The sequence below is a fragment of the Heterocephalus glaber genome, unplaced genomic scaffold (genome assembly GCF_053883595.1).
Source record: "Heterocephalus glaber isolate CG9 unplaced genomic scaffold, H.glaber_assembly_v1.0 deba00001600, whole genome shotgun sequence".
NCBI classification, from domain to species: domain Eukaryota; kingdom Metazoa; phylum Chordata; class Mammalia; order Rodentia; family Bathyergidae; genus Heterocephalus; species Heterocephalus glaber.
The window spans coordinates 45341485-45362909 of NW_028258372.1; the positions used below are offsets into that span (position 1 = coordinate 45341485).

At 45.3% G+C, this 21425-nt stretch overlaps 1 protein-coding gene and 1 non-coding gene across 8 annotated transcripts in view; one reads left to right on the forward strand and one right to left on the reverse strand.

The window, feature by feature from the left end:
- The window catches only part of Hhat (hedgehog acyltransferase), a 280152-nt gene that overhangs the window by 15149 nt on the left and 243578 nt on the right, over window positions 1-21425 (forward strand). For all 7 annotated transcript variants that reach the window (XM_021242479.2, XM_004861997.4, XM_087194021.1 and 4 more), the window contains one exon: window positions 10807-10874. In XM_021242479.2, coding sequence (XP_021098138.1) covers window positions 10807-10874 — 68 coding nt within the window. The remainder of the gene's footprint in view (window positions 1-10806; window positions 10875-21425) is intronic.
- Window positions 14728-14842, reverse strand: LOC147823205 (U5 spliceosomal RNA). The gene has a single exon (XR_015444620.1). It is a non-coding gene; the product is annotated as a U5 spliceosomal RNA (small nuclear RNA).

Here is a 21425-nt window from a genome sequence, read left to right on the forward strand (position 1 = left end):
GCTGATTAGTTCTAGGTGACTTTTGGTGATTCTTTCAGGTATCCTACATATATGACCCTGCCTTGTGTATACAAAGTCTCAGTCTGTGTCTCTGTCTGTCTGTCTGTGTGTCTGTCTCTCTCTGTAGGGTCTCACGTTGTAGTCCAGGCTGGCTTTGAACTGTTAGCAATCCTCTTGCCTCTGCCTCTTGAGTGCTGGGATTACAGACATATGCCACCAGGCCTGGCAAAGACAGTTTTATTTCTTCATTCTCAGTCTGTGTGCCTGTGTTTCCTTTTTTCTTTTTCTTTCTTTCTTTTTTTTTTTTACTCTTAATTTTGTTTTATTGCATTAACTATGACTGCTGGTATAATATTGAAAAGAAGTTGTAAGGGGGTTACCCATGCTTTATCCCTGACTGCTGTGAAAGCTTCTAGTTTCCCACTATTTAAATCTGTTAGCTAGAGGTTTTTGTTTGTTTGTTTTACAAATACTTTCTATCCAGTTAAGGATGGTCTCTCAATTCCTATATGTTTTGCGTGTTTTTTGCATGAAGAGTGTACTAGGAAGGATTCTCTGGGAAACAGAGTCATATATACATACAAGTGTAGTATGAAAAGAGATTCATCATGAGGAGTTGGCTCATGCAGTTATGGAGGCTGGGAGGGGCCCACAATCCGCTGTCTTGGAGCCAGACACTGTGGACACCCAGTGATGTAGTGGAGTCCAAGTCTGTAGCTGAGAACCGGCAGCCAATGGCATAAATCCCAGTCTGAGGGCAGGAGAAGATGAGGTGAGATGCCCAGCTCATGCAGTAAGGCAGAAAAGGGAGCGATTTCTTTCTTCTCCCACTTTTGGTTCTATTGAGGCCCTCAAAGGATTGGATGTGCCCTTCCCCCCACATCAAGGGGTGATCTACTCTGCTCCTGCTGCTGATTGAAATGCTAGTCTCGTCCAGAGATGCCCTCACACACACGCCTGGAAATGAGGCTACCCTGGGCACCTGTGTCCAGTCGAACTGATATGTAAAGTAAGCATCACAGCATGCAGGGTTTTGCCAAATGCTTGTTCTGCATCTGTTGATGGATTTTTGTTATTTAGCTTGTCAATATGATGGATTGCACTATTGACTTTGTGTTCTGCAAGACTTTGTTTTTAGTGTACCCGAAACAGTGGACTCAGCTGCAGCTCTCTGTTTTCACGCTGCAGTCAGGTAGAGCCGCTGTCATCGGGCGGTTCGGCCGAGCTCAAGCGTCGAGGTGGTTCCCTCACATGGCTGGCACGCGCTGGCTGTCAGCTGAGAGCTCAGCCAGGGCTATCTACTGGGGCACTGTGGTTTCCGCTAAGTGACTTCTCCAGGTGGCTGATGTTTCTCACACCAGGCAGCTGCATTTCAAAAAGGAGCATTGCAGGTGTGCTGGAGCCGAAGCAGGCTGCTTAACACCCAGCCCAGGAAGTTGCAGGGGAGGCTGGCTGCCTCATGTTTTGGTTAGAGCCAATCCTAGGCCAATGTAGGTTCCCAGAGAGGCGAGTGCACCCCTTGGTGGGAGAGCCAGACACTCCACAAGGAGAGAAAGGGCTAATGCTGCCGGTTCCAGAGTCTTTACCACAGGGTGGCACAGTCCTCTCCAGGAAAGGACCCCGAAGGTGAAAATGTCCTTTGTCGAAGGTCACACAGTTGGTGAGTAATAGAGCTGGCATTTAATCCTAGGCCTGCCCAGCTGCAGACCGGATAGTTTTTCTTTTCTGCCACTCACAGGAATTGACGTTTTCCTAAAACAGCTTGTTTGAAAGGGAAGCTCTGATGTGTAATTTTATTGGTTTATTTACAGATGTATGTGTGTATACGCTGTGCACTGCTGGGGACAGGGCTGCTGGATCACTGAGCTATGTCTTCTGCCCACTTGTGTGTATTCTACTATTAAACTTTAAGCTAAAACTATTTTATTCCAGTGGAGCAAAAACTTTCATTCCTTCCTGGGCTGTGGTAGCTGCTGGGATTGGCAGCATCCCTCTGAGGATAGCAGCTCACAGGGTCAGGAAGCTGTCCCATTTTTTGGCTTTGTACAGGTCCTGCCCTAACCCGTAGCTTCTTGTACCCCGATGTTGCTTCTCTGGCCACTCCCAGGCACTTCTTCCTCTAATTCTTTCTGTGGGATCAGCGCATGCAAGCTGGATCCTGGCTTTGCCAAAGTGTGCTTAACTGTGCCATGCCGAATCTTTTGCGTTCCAGGACTCACTTTCTAATTGGAGAAAAAGTGCCACTTGGCTTCCTTATGGAAGTGGGTCACTGGGGAAATGGACTCTTCTGTGAACTTTCTGGGGGCATTGATAGTATTGGGGCAAGCAGTGCCTAGAACATGTAGCAACCCGGAAGGTTGTGCAGTGAAATGTCCCTGAGGGGCACCGGTACTGCTTTTCTTTCTTGGCACATGGCGGTCAGCGATTCCCAGCCCTAGCTGCGGGTTGGCAGGCCCTTTGGAGGGGTGCACTGGCCTTCACCGCCTTAGTCTGATGCATCTTTTGAGTGATCCTCACCTGAGAGTGAACAGAAAGCCCCTGCACCCCAGAGTCCCGTGGAAACACCGAGGGGGCACCACTCCATGGCTGCTGCGGTGGGTCTGTGCCTTGGTCTCTTCTCATGGTGCGCGCGAAGCAGGATGTGCTGGACGTGAGACTCAGGGCTTGCGCTGTGAGCCTAAAGAGGGAAGGCCTCTGCAGGGCGTCTCCTCCTGTGGCCAGGGCAGTGCAATGCCGTCTTCAGAAGGGAAACGGAGTGGGCGCAGTGAAAATGCCTGGTGACAGGAGCCTGCCTGTGCCTCGCTGGGGAGCATCTCAACTTACCACCTACCGGTTCATATTCAAGTTTTCTATTTATTCTTGTACTCATTTTGACAGTTTGTAGCTTTCTAGGACTCTAACCATCTTGTGTAGTATTTCACTTTGATTCGTGTACTGTAGTATCTAATGCTCTGTTTACAGTTTTTGTGGTTTCTCTTAGTTGTCCTTTCCTGGGTGCCTGTGAGTTTCTCAAATATTTTCCTTCTCTCCCCTTGGCTCCTCCTCCTGCACGGCTCCCCGCCCATCTACTGTATATTCCTCCCCCCATTCCTTCTCTTGTTCTATCTCGCCACTTCTCCCTCCTTTTTGCTGACTGAGTTTTTCTTTGATTACCTGAATTATGGAAAGAGATATCATCAACCTTTTCAGCTTTTGATTTTGTTAAGTGCCCAATTGTTTCTTTTTGTTCTCAATTCCTTAGTTACTGCCCTTTTCACTGTTTCCTTGGGTTTGGTCTGCTCCTTGTTATCCCAGCTTTACGAGTTGGATGCTTAGCCCATTTATTTTGCACTCAAGGTATTTGTAAGGTTGTACTGTATCTGGTTGTTTTCTCAGAAGAGGGGCTATAGAGAAACCACAGCCTTTTCTCAGGTCCTGGGTAGGTAGACCCAGCCTGTTGGCCCCAGAGCTGCTGCTGTGAACACGTCCACGAGGAGGTCTGTCCCATCCTACGGTGCTCTCTGCGAGTTGAGGGTTCTCTCATCTGTCTCCAAGGTGTTTTAGATAGGATGTCTAATGAAGAGTTAAAGTTATTTTTTCTCAAATACTTAACTGAAAATTATTTATTAAGGCATTTCTCGTGGAATTATGATGCAACCTTGGCTGTGTATTAAAGCCTTTAACTCCAGACACTTTGGGGCTTTCTTCTCCGTTTCATTGACTTGTCAGTTTTTATCAATATTGCACTATTTGAATTGTGTTTACTTTACAAAATGTTTAAGTCTCTGGAGCGCTTCTTTCCCGGAGTGCTTCATTTTTCCAAGCACGTATCTAAAATTGCCAAGTTCCCAAAACATCTCATTGGGGTTTTAATTAGAACTACAATAAACCGGGCAAGTAATTTGCAAATAATTAAAAAAAATAATATATATTTCATCCCAGGAATATGATTTTTTTTCTGTGTTTAGTCAGTCTTCTGTTATTTTCTGTATGTTATGGTTTTCTTCATAGTAGATTCTGCTAAAATTCTTTTTTTTTTCCCATTAAGTTTATTGGTCCATTTTCGGTATAAAATACAGTCACATTCATCATTGGGATCTTGTACCATTACACGAGTACCTTGGTTCTTATTTCTTTCCCCTTCCCCTGCCCTCCCTTCACCCCTCCACACTTCCCTATTTGCAAAGACCTTGTTTCCATTTTTTTTCCTCTTCTCATATTTTTTCCTTTCCCTTATTTCCCTTCCCCTACCCTCCCAATTCCCCTGCTCTTTTAGACCTTTTCTTCGTGTTACACAATATCAGTTATACATTTTTTAAATTACAATATTAAGATCTAGGAGACATTACCACAGATTTTACAGAATTTAAAAGGATATAGAAAGCGTATTTCAAAAATCTGTTTTGAAATAAATTTGACAACTTCCAAGAAGTACCTTGGAAGACAAATTAATGAAACTAACTCTGGAGGAAATATAAAATTTAAATAGCACCTATTAAAGAAAGTGTATTCCTAGCTTGAAAACCTACCTATATGACAACAGCAGGCTCATAAACATTTTAACTGATAAATTATATCAAACAATTAAAGCAGAAAAAAGAAGGAACACTTCTCCCCTCATTTTAGGAACTCAACATTGTGCTAATCTTAAAACTGGATAAAGATAATAGAAGAAAAAAGTACGAACATAGATAGAAATTTGTTTAACAAAACAAACTCTTGGAAGTCAGATCTGGCAGGATGTAGAAAATGGTTTTGTTATAGGGATGGCAGTATTGGTTCAGCATTGGAAGATTGACCCCCAAAAGTCATCATTTTAACAGAGGCAAGGAAAATGCCATATGATCCTGTCACTAGTTGGAGAAAGAGTATTGGACTAAATTCTACAGCTGTTCATGGTAAAAGCTATCAGGAGCCTAGAAGTAGAATAGAAACTTCTCAACAGATTAAAGACATGTACTCCATACTTCCAGTGAGAATGCCTTATATGAATGGAGAAGATACAATGCTTTCTCCCTAAGGTGGGGAACAAGGGCAGATATGCTTACTCTTTATCTGTTCATTAAACTTTGAAACCTAGTCCCCACCAAAATAGTCTGGCAATAAAATGACACAACTAGGATAGGATTGGTATGGCAGAAGCAAAATCTTTATATGTAGATGAAATGATCATCTACAGAGAAAATACTAAGAAATCTCTAGGAGCCCCTAGAACTTGTATTTGAATTTAGCAGGATTAGAAAACACAAGGTATATATAAAAATTCAGGTCTGTGTATACTTGCTATAAATGAAGAATTGGATATTGAAATTTAAAAGTTATGTAGGAGTACAAAGGACCTAGAAAAGTTAAAAACAAAAACAAAAACAGTGTTGGAAGACGTTTAGTACCTAATTTTAAGACTTCTTCTAAAGCTACAGTAATCAAGGCAGTGTTGGTGTAAGGAAAGACATATAGATCATTTGAATAAAACAGAGAATCTAGAAATAGAACCACACAAATATGGTCCACTGAGTTTTGAAAGATTATTTAACATTAGCATATTATAGAATATAAATTCAATTCAAGAGCCGAGGAAGAGATAATGTTTTCAGCAAACGGCACTAGAACACCTGGTATCCATATATAAAAAATTAACCTCAACCCTTTTTTTCCATACATGAAAATAACTTGAAGGGATCTATGAACCTAAATAAGAAAGCCTACAAGTATAAAACTTTAAGAAGAAATTATAAGTGAAAATATTTATGAATTCATGGTAGTCAAGAACTACCTAGGATACAAAAAACATGATGTATAAAAGAAAAAAATTGATAAATGAGATTCCATCAAAATATAGAACTTTAAATGACATCATTAAAATGAAAAGTCCTTAAACAGACCATATTTACAATGCATATAACCTATGACCAGAATATATAAAGAATTCTTAGAGCTCATTAATAGAGAACCCAATTAAAATATAGATGTAAGAAGATGATAAATAGCCAGTATAGCATAAGGAATAGTGTGCAACTCTAGAATCAGAAAAATACTGATCAGTACAATAATAAGATTGAATTATATACTCATTAGGGAGATGAAGTTAAAAGTTTTAAAAGCCTTGTGATGACTTTTTCTTTTTGTTGGATTCTCCCCCTTTGCATTTAATTTGTCACACCCAACAGATTCATTCTGGTGGGTTTCCTGGGGTTGTGATCCTCATTGTCTTTTCCTAGGGCATTGTCTAAAATTTTTTGGAGTGCTGGTTTGGTATTCATGAAGTTCCTGAGGTGCTCTTTGTCATGAAAGTATCTTATTTCTCCATCAATTTTGAAAGATAGTTTTGCAGGGTACATCAGTCTGGGTTGGAGGCTGTTTTCCTTTAGGGCTTGAAATACATCACTCCAAGCTCTTCTTGCCTTGAGGGTTTGCACTGAGAAGTCTGCTGTGATTCTGATGGGCTTTCCTTTGTACGTGATTTGTTTCTTTTCTCTCACTGCTTGTAGAATTTTGTTCTTCTGTTGGATTTCTGGAATCCTATTATATGCCTATGTGTAGATTTTTTTTGATTGAGGCTAGCTGGAGTCCTATATGCCTTACTTATCTGTATGTCAAGTTGTTTTCCACTCCTTAGGAAGTTTTCTGCCATCACTTCTGTGAACAGTTTTTTTTATGTCATCTGCACTCTCTCCTGTTTCTTCGTTGACTCCAGTCAGTCTTATGTTATTCTTCTTTGCATCATCTAGCAGCTGCTGGATTGATTTCTCGTGTTTCCTTACATTTTTAAAGCAATTTTTCTTTTCCTCCTCACTAATTGCAATCTTATCTTCTATATGTGAAATTCTATCCTCACATTGGTTCATTCTGCTGTGCAAACTTTTGATGGAGTTTTTAATCTCTTGGAAATCTGTTTGTATCTGTTTTATGGATTCCATTTGTTTCCTATGTTGGGATACCATCATGTTCCTCAGATCTTCTATTTTTTTTATCTGTGTCCTCTCTAGATTTATTAATCATGTCTTGCACCATGAGCAAAATCTTTGCTGTTATCTGAGCAGGTATTTCTGATTTCATTTTTCCCAGATCCTCTTTTGTTGCCAGTTCAGAGAGTCCAGGTGGTTGAGTATCAGAGTGTTCCATCTCGTTTCCCTTTGGGGTTGCTGTAGGTGATCCAGAAGTCTGTTTTTTGAGGCTTGTTTACGTGTCTTCTCATTTCCACGGGAGGGGGTGCTTCTAGCGCCCATGCGGTTCACCTTCTCTGCCCTAGGAGCTTGGGATGGCAGCAGGGGAGCTTCCTTCCGGGTTCTGGGACCGGCTCAGCTTCTCTGCCCTAGGAGCCTGGGATGGAGGCGGGGAGCTCTCTGCTAAAATTCTTGTTAAAGTTATTTCCAAGTCTTTTTTCTCCTTTTATGATTGAACTATTTTCCAATTATACTTCCCATATTTTCTAGCTGATTCTTTCTGGTCTGTAGTGAACGTACTTATTTTAGTTTATCTATTTTATATTCTAAAAGTTTACTGAATTTTAGTCAATGGAGTTACCATTTGATTTTCCTGGTTGATTATTGAAATAATACATCCACAACTAGTAATGGTTTTGCCTTCATCAAATTTTTCTTTGCTATAACTTCTAGAAAAATAGCACAGTTGGATGTTATCCTGGTTTTTTTTTTGGTTTTTTTTTGGTACCAGGGATCGAACTCAGGGCCTTGCGCTTGCGAGCCAGGCAGAGGAACCACTGAGCTAAATCTCCAGCCCCAGATGCTATCCTGTTTTAATGAAAATCCTTGTGTTGCTTTTACCATTAGTGAAAAATTGTACAAGTTTTACTTATTTTTTAATTATCATGTCAAGGAATTCTTACACTTTTAAAAATTGGTAATAAGTGTGGATTTTTATCCATTTTCAAAGCAGCTACTTCTCAAGTGATTACTTGGTTTTCCTTTTTTCTCTCTGATCATTAATATGCTATTTTAAAGTAACGACACTTCAGTAGCAACAGAAACCCACCGTCATTCCCCTGGGTGATGGTGTCCCAGATGGGTCTCTAGGCTCTAGAGGGTGATGAACAAAGAATCGGACATGCCACGTGACAGCAAGGAGAGGCAGCAAAGCCTCACGTTGGTGACAGCGCCACTGGGAGTGCGCAGCTCAGGCAGTGGGAAGGGAGATGGCACGCACGAGCGCTTCAGGGTATTGGGTTTAAAGGCTGTGCTGCATCTAGGGCACCTCCTATGGGGTCTTCCAGAGGGTGCAGTGTGGCTGGCAGGGTGCCGTCCTCTCAGCTGTGTCTGCCGCACACGCCCTTCCCCACAGCTCAGTATGTTACAGCCGGGTGTGTGAGACGCAGCCCAGTGCATGAACCTGCAGGGAGTGCCAGGTGAGGAGAGATTACTGCTGGTCATGCTGGAGCTTCCAGCAAGCATGTGTTTTATCTCTGCCTCTGAGGAGCAGCTCTAGGACAAAGGTCGGCCCCGCCCTGTAGCCAAGCTTCCAGGGAGTGGAGGGGACTGGCCCATCAGCCCCAATTGCGCTGTGTAATTTCAAATACACTGCTTTTCCCCAAGTTTTAAAAAAATATTAATTCTCGGTGAGATTGGTGGGCCTGTAGTTTTATTCCCAGATTCCAAAGCAGCACTCTGCCAGCTTTGTGTAATGGAAGGGGATGCTTCCTTCCTTTAACATTGTGGAGCCAGCGTATGAAATGTCCGAACTGTCAAAGCTTGGTATCTTTAACTTGTAAATTTGTGTAGGCCTGAAGTGTCTTTGGTGGGAGATTCACTGAAAACTTCCCAATATATTTCAGGGCTGTTGGTATATTGGGATTTTTATTCTTACTTAGTTAGGTTGAGCAATTTATATTTTTTCATATAGTGGGGATTTTTAAATGCACTAGCATACACTTGTAGATCATATTCTTATAATGTCTTGGATAATGCATGTGTCTCATTCACCTATCTTAAGAAATTCATCAAAGATTCGTCTATTTAGTAGGTTTATTCCTTTTTCCAAAGAGAAAGTTTTTGAATTAATTTATAAAATCTACGATTTTTCTGGTTTGTTGGGTTAAGATTATTTTCTAACAAGCAGCAGCCACCTGACATCTTCCAAGCCCTGCAGGACCCACCTTCTTGTATGCACTAGCTATCTGCCTGAAAAGCTGTGTGTCAATGACATCTTTACAGAGTTGTGCTTTACACTGATTTGTGTTTTCACTTCACAAGGGTTTTATTTTCATTTCTTGAATGTTCAGTGATCTGTAGTTAATGTTTTCCTTTAAAAAACCCCACCTCTCCAGCACCAGGGAGCCCTGATATTTAGAGTGTCTTATTTCTCTGATGCAAAGTACTGTGCTTGCTTATTTATCTAACTTGCCACCCCAATTTCTTTGTTTTTATGCAGTAGGGATCCCCTAAGTGGGATATAGCTATATGTTCCCCACTAGAGGGAGCTATGTTCCAGCGCTGGGAAGCCTGGGTTAGCAGGTCACCTTCACTGGCTATGCACTACTCTTAAGGAAAACAAGCTTAGGTCTTTGCTTTGTTTCTCTTATGCATAATCCCAGTGTCTCTGGAGGTTGCACTGTGTGACTGTGAGGTCAAAGCGAGGAGGAGGAGGGGGCAGAGGTTTTCTAGCTTCCCCGGAGGAATCCAGAGGTTGCGGTAACTTGTCATATTTGCAGACTGTTTCTGTGGACCTGGGTCTGGGGACAAGGCGACGCACCCACGCACGCACACACGCACACACGCACACATGCATGCGCGGCAGCCTCGTGTGCAGCTGTAACAGAGGGGACCAGTGCCTGCGCTGGTCACACCCTTCTGTGTGGCACCAGAGCCCACGGGATGCAGAGGATGGGGCTCCTGGCCTTTGCCTGTGGCCCTTCCCATCCCTGTGTTCCTGGGAGCAGCACCGGAGCTGGGGCTGCTGTTCCCATCCAGCGTGCCTCAGTTTCCCCTTGGGCTTCCTGTGAAACCAGCATTGTCTCATGCTTGCCTTTCAGAGAAACACTCGCTCTGCTTGCTGTCTGGGTAGTTCTTTCCCAGCCTCCTGCGGTTTTTGCCCTTGCTGGTCTTTCCCTCCACTCATCTCTGCACTTTGTCCCTTTAAAGGGTTCTCAGCATTCTGGTGGCTTTGTCACTACCGTGCTGTGTCTTTATCTCCAGTTGAAGATCTTCTTTTGGACTTCACCCCCACCACCCACCGACCCTCTGGCCACAGACCTCCGCATTAACCTCCCTCACATTCCTTCCTTCCCATCCCAAGGTACTGCTCTGCACAGTTTATCTCTGCCCCCACGTGTAGTAAAGCCATGCAGCCTTGCTGTGTTTCCTGCCTACCGTCTCACAGAGGGCCCGGTGAGGCGCACCCTCGAGAAATGTTTGAAGATTTTGTTATATATTTATTTTGAACCAATTGTGTTATTTACTTAGAAATGCGTGTACTACCCTGCTTCGATCCTATTTTATTACATCTGCTTACTATTGTATAATGCAATCACTGCTGTGATACTCTGTAGCATGGTCTGCGTGAAAGTTTTTCATTTGTCCCCAGTCCCTCTCGATGGTTCCCCATGTGGGCCCTTTTCTGCCTTGACCCTTTCTCTTTTTGTGACCCTTATTACAGGGTGAGAGGGACATTTTCTCAGCCCCATGGTGTATTTCCAGGAACTTAGGTCACTGAAAGCTTGGAGGGAGCTCAAAGAGGATGGCAGGTTTCCTGCCTGTAATGTAGCTCACAGGCTGCTTTTCCAGGATGCATTCAAATTTCTTTTAGTGTTCCTGCTAAGTAACCAACCCGATCTTGTTCAGATTTGTGACTAACGGACACTGTTTTTCTTGTTAGAGCATGAAGAGGAGCTGGACCAAGAATTTGAGCTGGAGACTGACGCTTTATTTGGAGGACTGAAGAAGGTACAAGGTGGATAAATGATGACACTTCTCAGTTTCCAAAACGGACCTCAGGTCTGGGGTACAGCTCAGTGGTAGAGCTCTTGCCTAACCCTCTGCACAGCCGTGGGTTCACCGGTCCCCAGCACCGCCAAAAACAGAAACAAAAACCCACCTGATGCCAATTGTTTACATTTCTGTTGTGTTTGAGTTTGCCCCGATAGTGTGCTATTCAGGACCAGTTAGGAATTACGTGTCTTCCCTGTGGCAAAGGTGTAAGTGTGCTGTGTTGGATGAGGTGTTCCCACAGTCTTTATTTTCTTAGAGTAGTTGGGGCTGATGTACTACGGAGGAACATTTAGGGAACTGCTACTGAAAGGGGCCTTGTGCTCCTTATCCTGATGTCTTATGAGTGTTACAGGCAGGCAGTTCCTCTCTTCTCGTCCTGAGAACGTGTTTTCCTGTGGCAGGCTTCTGAAATTTGGGCAGATCCGTATGTAAGCTGTTCTTGCAGTAGTAAAATCAGAGAGGACTTTACAGAGCCTGTGAGAAGAGACACAAAGGATGGAAGAGGAAACTTGGTGATTAATGTCTTTGAGTGCAGACAGAAAAGAGGCACTTTTCTAAGTAAAGCCATGACTTTTAGCTACTCAAGCTTTGCCTCCTATAAAGATTTTAAGATTGAGGCTATCTATAAATGCCTCTTTATTCCAATACTTTGAAAAAATAGCATCGCTCTGTCTTGATTCATGTAGCAAATCCCAAGTGCCTGCTGGGTGGAAGGCCCCTGTGGCGGGGCCGCTGATGTTCCAGGCTCTGTCTCTGTCCTCTCTGGCCTCTGAACACGAGGAGCTGGTGAGGGAGAGATGCCACCAGCCTCAGGCTGGGGAGAAACAGGCTAGCGGACCTGATCCTGGAGTGCTCTCTGGTGTGGGCTGGGGCACAGGGCCTGCAGCTCTGGGGCTGAGAGCCACGATGGAGCTCGGCTTCAGGGTTGAGTGGGATGAGGAGGCGACCCGTGACAGGTAGGGGGCAGCCCCAAGAGGCCTCACTGCCGCATGTGGAGTCTAGATGGCAGAGGACAGTTGTCAAAGGTTTCAGCTGTCACTTTGCTGTGGGCCTTTTCAGGAGCCTGCTGCCAGGTTTCCCTCCTCTGCTGCCTGTCTGTCCATCCCATTTGCTTGGTTTTGCAGAGCTAACCCCTTGCTATTAACTTCACCTTCTTTTCCTGTGGCTCCTTGGAGCTTTTCAAAGTAGCAGACACTATTTTCTGTGAAGTAATAAATAGCCCAGAGAGGAGAGCAGAGCAGCGTGCTGCGTAGCTAAGAGCTGATGAGCAGAATTGATGTTCCTGCATTAGCTTTGCAGATCCCGTTTTTATGAAAGGTGGAAAGCTGCAGTCCCCATTCCCGACCCCACCAGACAGTCACCACCCTTTCCCTCTGTCCTTACCTGATGCAGGCAGATGTTCTGCACACCCAGAAGGAATCCGGCAGGGAGAGCAGACCAGAGCTGGCCACTGCAGAAGAGGAGCTTGTGTGTTCCAGAGGGGACAGTTAGCGTGCATGCATCCTCCTTGCGTCACGCACCTGTGGGCTTCTGGCCCCGCTGTTTGAGACCCCTTCTCTGTGCCCAGAGGGACCCACACTGAGCAGCCCCTCTGCGAAGGGGAAGGCGAACAAAGCAAACACTGCTGAGCCCTGTGCTCCCTCGTGTCCCCGGCACACTGGCCTACTCGACTCCGGCTGGGTCAGGGCGCTGGTGCACGGATGGCAGCTGTCCCTCCCAGGAACGTGAGGCTCAGCCGCAGCCGTCAGGCCCCGTGGGTCTGTCTTAGCCTGACCCCGTGGCCCAGACGTGATGAACGCCGAGGGTTGAGGCAGGGGAGAGGCTCGCTCTACGTGAGTTTACCCTGCATCCGAGAGAGCAGATGACGCGGCCACCTTGGGGTGATGCTCACTTACCTGACAAGGGCAGTGTGAGCAGACAGGCTGTGCACAGCAGGCCCTGCCCTGTGGCCTGGCGGGACATGGAGCAGAGGGTTCTGTGTGCCTGCTGTCCCTGGGTGGGGGCTGACCTGTCTGGGAGGCGCTTGCCTTGGAATGACCAGGAATGCTTTCTGGAGGAGGCGGCTTTGAGTCCAGCTCCGAGCACAGGTGTTATGTTTTGAGTCGATCCAAGTTTATCAGTTTGGTTAATAACAGTGAAGTTCTTTGTTTTAGTCTTGGCACCTTCTGGCAGCTGGAGGTGGGTAGGAGTCGAGTCTCCTCTCACACAGCTTTGCTGCCCGTGCTGTTTCAATGTGTGTCTGGTGTCCCTCTGCCGCGTGCACTGACATTTGTGAGCAGGCAGGTGCCGAACCCACCCCAGCCTGTCCCCAGGAGCTCCTGGGCCATCTGTCTCTGCGCACCCAGCAAGCGGCCCAGGGTGGCTCCTCCGCAGTGCAGTGTGGACAGCACCCCACCGAGGCCTCCACCGGAGCTTTGGGCGCTGCCTCCAAGGATGTGTATGCTCCACGCTTCCAGTGGGCAGCCTGGGAACAGCTCTGAGCCACCGTGTTGGGCCCACTCTCATTAACAAGTATTTATTTCTGGGCTGGGAACTACTCGAGTTGTGGCCATGTGTGGGATGTGGGTTTCTGGTTGGATCCGTCAGGGCTGACTCGTTCCTTCTTGAGTGTGGTCCCTATCTGGGCACTTTCGATGCTGACCGCTGACCCTAGGAGTGTAATGAACACATGCCGTAGACCTGCCCCGCCAGGCAGGGATCAGGCAGAGGGCCTGCTCCAAGCAGGGCAGGTTGAACAGAGGCTGCGAGCTGAGATCTGGGGGAGTGGGAGGGGGAGACATTTCTTTTCCCTAAAAGCGGTGCCTGTCAGCGTTCTTGAAAAGGTTATTACCTCTGGAGAGCACGGCGTGACAGCTGAGGGCTCTGAAAGGAAGAAGTCTGGAGCAGCAGCCGGCACGTGCTGAGCAGAGCGGGGGACGCATGGGGATGGGCAGGCCGCTCTGAGAGGGGAGCTGACTGAGCCGCTTTTGGGGTGACAGCTGCTGCTGCAGAGGTGGAGGAGGAGGCAGGTTATTCCATATGACCTCACTCCTAGGCTCTGTGAAAGCAAATCTCAGATCAAATTGTGGTTTTTCATGTGTAAATTTTTCTGAACTCTGCCTTGTTAGTTAGCATTAGTGATGTTAAGGAGCAGGACCAGCCAAGGCATTTAGGGACTTCCTTTTTGTCACACAGGGAGATGTCTGTTAGAAAGCAGTGTAACTCAGCCTGGCATGGTGGTGCTGGCCTGTAATCCTAATACTTGGGAGGCTGAGGCAGGAGGGTCTAACTCTGCGAGTTAGAGGCCAACCTGGGCTATAGTGAGTTCAAGGCCAGTCTGAACTACACAGGGAGGCCCTGTCTCAAAAACACAAAAATAAATAAATAAAATTTAAAACAACAAAATAAAGAAAACAATGCTGTATTCTCAAGGCAAGTCCCTTCCAAATAGATATAAGGATATGGGTTTTTAAATTCCTGGATTCTAGTTTGCTAAGGCAGGAGGATTTTACATTCAAGTCCAGCCTAGGAAATTTAGCAAGACCTTGTCTCAAAATTTAAAACAGAACCAGGGATATAGTTCAACTTTAATACCAGAAAAAAATACATGGACAAAATCTAGTTTCCTAAACTGTGAATCCATATGGAAACATTAGGAATGATCTTCAAACCCTTGTTTGTTTCTGTTTCTAGGGTTCATAATGCTAACAAGTCAGATTCCGAAACAAACTTATACAAGGAAAACAAAACCCTGTCCTGTTACTTCCTAAAACTCACTTACTGTACCCATCTTCCTCGAGAGAAGCGCATCCTTTTCACCAGAGTAAGCAGTCCTGCAGAGCAAGGCCTCAAAAAATTGGTTGAGAACTCAGATTTGTTTCTCTCCGTGGAAATCTTTAGTAAAAGGCAAAAGATTTATTTGATGTGAAGAGAAACCAGAGCATGTGTTGACCTACTTTATCTTGCTGTACCAGTAACTGCATCTAGGGCTCACTGATGGTGACTTTTTATCCCCCAAGTGCTGGTTACATTGTAAAGTTGTTTCTAGAAGACATTCTGTAGGTTAGTTTCTCATATTAGAAATGTTGAATTGAAAGACACACCCAATTTTTAACTTTAAAGAATTGGACTATGTGGAAGGCACTATGGACATGCAAATGACAGATCTGAATCATTAACTTTCAGTCCCATGGTCACCCTAGCACCCCAGCCTCCTGGGCCACCAGGAGGGGGAAGCAGAGTTCTATAGCCTCCTCCCAGTTCAACAACAGAAACTGCTTTAACCACAGATGTGTGTCAGGGTTTTGAGTACAGTTTATGTTTTGTCATATTGTAAAAGCTTTCATTTGGAAATAATTATACACAGGAAATGGCAGTGATAGTACAGAGAAGTCCCTCCCTGCCTCCCCAGTGGGGAGTTTTGCACAGCCAAAGTGGACATCAGTACCATCAGACTTTACTCAGATTTCACCAGGCCCGTGAGGTACTCACTCGTGACCTGCAGTTTGTGCAGTTTTATGCTCAAACATGCAGATTCCCGCCACCACCAGCACAGCAAAGGAGCAGACCCTTAAAGAACGGCCTCCCACTGACTAAGCCTTAGCACACCTGCCTCCTCCACAGTGCTCTGTGTCCCTTGCATGATACAGACCACGAGCATGTGACTGCATCCAGACGGCAAGAGCTCTGGGTGAGAGGTCCAGCTCTTTGAGCACAGGGTAATGACGCTGTTTGACCCCAGTGATGTTTTTTCTGAAGTCATCTTTACCTGGTATTAATATGGCCATTCTTCTTTCTTTTATTAAAGTGAATTTATTTTCTTCCTTTCCATTCCGTTCCATCCCGTTCCTTTCTGTGTGTGTTGGGGATTGAGCCCAGGGCCTTCCGAATGTACTTGGTCTATCACCGAGCTACACCTCAAAGCTGGAAGTGAATTTCTTCTGGAGGGGGTCATTTTTTAACCATCCACTCTGCCAATCTTTTTTTTTAAAAAATTGGTATATTTAATTTGGTTGGGGTTTATTTGGCTTGTGGAATCTGTAGGTGTAGGCCTTTTGCCAAACTTGGGAAAGTTTTTGCCATTATTTCTTTGAATAATTTTTCAGCACCACATATTTTCTCTTTTTCCTCTGGAAAATTGAAGACGTGAGTGTTAGATCGTTTGCTCTTGAGCCATGGTTCCCAAAGACTGTTTATCTTTTGTCCATTTTCTCCATTTCCTCCAGGCTGTGTAGTTTCTATGAACTCTGTAGGTTCAGTAATTCTATGTTGTGTACATCTGCTATTGAGCCAATCCAGTGAGTTATTGTACTTGATTAGTTTTGTTGTGTTTGTTGTCATTCCCCAGGCCCAGAGTCACCAGCCAGTTAGTCCTCTTTTCACCTTTAAGACTCTTCTTGGGACTGTTACATATATATAATACCCATGGTTTCAATGGGGGGATAGGGAGAAATGTATCTACTGTATCTTGCTTGAAACCCAAAATCTACATGTTGAAGTATTTTAAAGTAAGTTTTCGGAATGATAACAAAGACAAACCATTTTATTAACACAGTAATTTTCTGTGGAGAAATGGTTGAAGTCCTGGAAAATGGGAGAGGAGGATCAATGTAGAAGGAAGATTTCTGTTGCTATAACAAATTACATGAGAGTAAACACTTGGAAAGAAAGAGCTTTTTTAGCTCACAATTTTAGAGGCCGAAAGTCCAAGACCAGGTGGCTCCACCTGCTTGGCTTCTGGTGAGGGGCCCTTGGCTGCATCATGACATGATGGAGAAATGGAAAGGAAACTGGCTGCATGCAGAAGAGGCCAAGCCACAGGGTTTATAACAGCCAGCTCTGCAGGAAGTTCATCGGTCCTGTGAACACTGTATCAATCTCGTCAGAAGGTGAGGCCCTCAGGGCCTGATCACTTCCCACTGGGGTCACATCTTAGCACTCCTGCCATCTCCTCTCATAGCCAGACCGAGGACCAGGCTTGCAGGACACGAACCCTGTGAGACTGACTCAGACATCTCCCAGCTGCAGCGTCGCCCATGCTCAGAGTGTCTTGTGGGTACCCGGGGCAGCTGACAGCAGGGGGGAAGATTACAAGGTGTGTGGGAGAATCCTTCCACCTGACTCTGGTTGTCCATTTCCCCATTCTTTCATCCATATGTAGAGTTCAAGAGGATATGTGGTGTCTGGGGTTATGAAGGGTTCTCTGCTATCCTAGGTGGGTGGCAAAGATGCTATTTTCTCCTCCTGTTTCTTCCTTCTTTCCTTCCTTCCTTCCTTCCTTCCTTCCTTCCTTTCTTTCTTTCTTTCTTTCTTTTTCTTTCTGTACTGGGGATTGAACTGAGGACTTCATGCTTGCCAGGCAGGTGCGGTGCTACATCCCCAGTCCATGCTTTCTTTCTTGACTGACATTTTTGGGACTCCACCTGGCGTTCCATTTTGTTAGGGTGTGCCTGCTGCAGAGATGTTGTGTATAAACTAGTCTTCTTGAATGTGTAAAGGCTTCCTGAGCAGAATCCAAACTGTCTGAGTGTGAGGACCCGTGTTGGAGCCTGTGGTCCCCAAAGACTGCAGCTTGTCACTGACCTCATGTCATGTGGTACCCTGCGTGCCTTTAGTGTTCTGGAGAAGTGACTTGAATGGGGCACATGCACTGTCTGTAGCTGGAGAGTCTCAGGAGTTTGTGTAATTCGCTCTCTAGTCATTCCACTGGATTTCAATTTTTGTCTTTATCCCAGATTTGTCATCCTTATTTGTTGTTTACATTCTATTCTCCCTATATCTTGTGGAAAATTTGGTTAGTATTTGTTTTCAATTTGAAAAGTGTAGGGATAATAGCATAGTATTTGTGCCTTTGACTTCACACTGTAATTCAGTTTTTCTCAGTATTTAAACATTTGGTTCTACTCTGGTTTAGATGTGGTTTGAATGTGCTGCCCAAGGGTTTCTGCTTTGGAAACTTGATCTGTGGCCATATTAAGAGGTGCTGGGACCTTTAAGAAGGGGGGCTTGCTAGGGGGTCATAGGGCATCGGAGGCATGTTCTTAGAAGAGACTGACTTTGTTCTCTTGGGACACCAGTGTCTCTTTGGCTTTCTGTCCCGCCATGTGATCTGTCTCTCTTGATCCTGGCTTGATGCTATCCACCAAGAGGTCCTCACCCAACCTGGCACCATGTCCTCGAAACTCCAGAATCATCAGCCAAGGAAGCACCCAGTCTCGGGTATTTCATTACAGTAACAGAAAATGGACTAGTACATTCCTTTCCTTTGCTAGCTCTAGGAAGAAAGAGAATATAGAACATGTAAAGCAGGGGGATATTCTGTCCCTGTTAGACCAAGTGTATGCTATCTGGAGATTTTGCTATTTACAGAAAAAAAGTTTTATTAGTGAGGGTAATTTATCTTTGAGGAATTTTGGTTGGGAGAGAGAGTGTTGTCTCTGGAAATTATGAGCAGTAAAATGACTTAGTTTAAATTATTTTAGCAGTAGCAGAGCAGCTGTTGAAAGAAGAAGAAAACTCTTCCAATAATTACTTGATGAATCATCAGCCCGGGTTCATCCAGAGAGCAATCCCTCTTCTGTGTAGAATTCCTGCAAAATTAGTCTTCATTTGTGTTTCTCATCTGGAAGTTTATAGGCCGTTAAGATGAGTTTGCTGCCTTGGAACACACAGGGAAACATTCATGATTCCAGGAAACTCGTAGAGGTTTTGTCTGATCACAGAAACTAAGGGGCTCAAGGTGAATGATAAGCAGATAATGCTGTTTAGGGATTAGATACACAAGGGCGTCTAGGGTTTCTGTTGTGTTTTGTTTTTGCCACATGTTGGATATGAGAGTAAAGAAAATAGTAAATAAATTCAGCTCTCCACTAGTTTTCTCTGTAGGAGGGGAAAAGAGATACTGTAACGGAACATACAGACTGGTGAGCCACCAGGCGATTTTCTGTCACATTTCCTAATATGTACATGCGTTTGTGGCTGTTCTGCATAAACACTCACTTCCTTCTTCATTCGCTTTTGAATGCTCATTGGAATGATGCAGCTGGTGTTTTCTTCCATTTCATTTTCTTCCACTAATGGACTTTAGAATAAGGTACTTCAACGTGAATTATGTTCATAATGATTCTGTTCCAGGGCTGGGGCTAGATCCCAGTGAGAAGAAACATTCTCCCACAGGGGGTTAATCAAGGGTTCATTGCAGACAACAGAATCCACTCTAGTCATTTAAAAAAAAAGAAAATTATTGCAGGGATTTAAAGATATTTTGGACTAACTAAAGGTCTGCAGGAGCAACAAAAGTGAGTTTCTAGAGGTGATTGGACCTTGGGGTCTCCAGCCCGGCCACTGCAGAGCAACCAGAGGGCCTCTGCCACTGTTCTTTCAGAACAGTCTCCTGACGGTGCATTGTGTTCTTTCACCTTCAGAATCACAGTGCCTCGGAGTCTCGGTTCATCAGAAGCAAGGCCATTAGCAGATGTGCTCACTGCAAAGAATTCTGGGGCATGTAGTTTCCAATCTTCTAGCCTCTAATACAAAGGAAGTCATGCTGGGGGACCTGGAGTAGTCGAGACTGAGCGCCTCTGTATCTGCCTTACAGGGCTGGTGTTTTGTTTCGGGGAGATGAAAATGTCAGCTTTTCTGAAGGAAGATGGTTCCTTTTGTAAAAAGAAAACACAGACTCGCTTTTTAGTCCAGTCTCTAGAGCTTTTCTTCTTACCTTTCTTTAAATGGGGTTGGGAGCTCAGACAGCTCCATTGTCTCATACTTCATGCCTCGATCTGTTTCAGGGTGTGCAGCTGGGAATTCTCGGGTCTGTATTCCTGGAGTACCCAAGCACAGTTTGTTTATTTATATATCTACCCAACACGCGTGACCACAATATGTAATAAATGTCAGGCATCATTCTAAATGTTTTCTGTACTTTAATTTATTCTTATAATTAAATCATGAAATAGATCCTGTTTTAATAGCACTGCATTTTGCTGCTGTCTCCAGACGGAGAGTAGGCCTTGAGTGGGTGAAGATGATACACAGAGAAGACCACCTCCAAATGCTCCATGAGTTTATGTCCCTGTGCTTCTGAAGGCACCAAGGGCTGGCAGCAGGTCCTCTGCCTTCTTCCTCTTTCCCCAGACTTCGTGTGCACCAGGTTCCTAAAAGTGATTTATCCCATTACATAATCACTCACCTTTTCCACACTCTCACTGGGCATCGAGTGTGTGCAGGTGTGTTGGGAGACACAAGGCTAGGAATACATGTAGACCCTATCAGGAAGGAGCTCGAGTCTAGTGCAGAGGCTGTGAACAACCTGTGAATCAAGAGCAGCGTGAAAGCTCCTGCGTGCAGGCCACCACAGTGCCGTGTGGGACCAGAGGTGAGGAACTCTGGCTCCAGATGGGGAGCAGAGGGCGTCTGCCCGAGTGCATGTTTGCCTGAGCTTGGACCTGATGGACCTGGTGTTTGAGTGACGGTTTCTCTACACAGTGGGAGCAGAGTGTGGGCAGGCCCAGTGGTGCTTCGGGGGACTGCTGGTGGGACCAGTGTGGTGGTACAGTGAGATGAAGAGGAAAGTTTGGGTAAGACAGGAAGGGGTAGAGGGGCCGGATTAGGAAGAATTGCATTGTCTCAGAGAGGATGCTTCCTGGAAACGTGGAAGCTCTAATGGGGGTGACATGATCGGACAGGGTCTTAAAACACCTTGTGCCATGTAGAGGGGACTGAATGGAAAGAGGAGGCCTGGCTGGGTAGAGCACAGACCCCATGATCACAGTAGGCCTGGCACAGAGTGCAGCGAGGAACAAGATTCTCAGTGTTTCCCAGAGAACAAACAAGCACATGCTGCTGCTAAGACTTCTGTGGCCTTCACTAGACTCACTCACATTCGGACATAGACTTTGGGACTGAGCAGATTATGCACCCATGCCCTGCGGGCCGAACCATGGGCTTGGGGTAACTGATGTGGTCAGAGGTAACTCTCCTCTTGGGGCAGCTAGGTAGGAGCTTTGGGGTTTTACTTGCCACCTGGCACTTGGGATGATATTTAGTCTGTTGACCTGGCCCCTTTCACCATGTATTTCTTCTGTTCAGTTGGGAAGTAAGCTTCAGCTTGTGGTTCACACCGAAGTTGTCTGGGAACGCAGGGAAAGCACAGAAGCAGGTCCTAGCTGTGCGTTTTGTTGAGGATCTGTCCAGGTTTGAGGGTGATGAGAATTCAGGGCTGGCAGGAGGAAAGATTTATTCAGGGGTGAGACCTCATGTAGCAGGAGTTTCTTCTTCTAACTCCCTGACTTGGTCACGTGGGAAGGGAAGAGGGGAGAGCACCCCTTTCTCCTGAAGGGTGCTCACTCAGGCCATGGCTGAGTGAACAGCTCTCTTCAGAGCTCTTTCCTTTAGCCTAGGGAATGACTATTTTTTTCGGTTTTCTGAAAGAAATCTTGGACACTGCTAGTTCAGTCCATGACTGTACGAAGAAGGAGACTCAGGTCCAGATGGTTTTGGGACTTGTTCACGTTTAAACAGGTAGAAGTG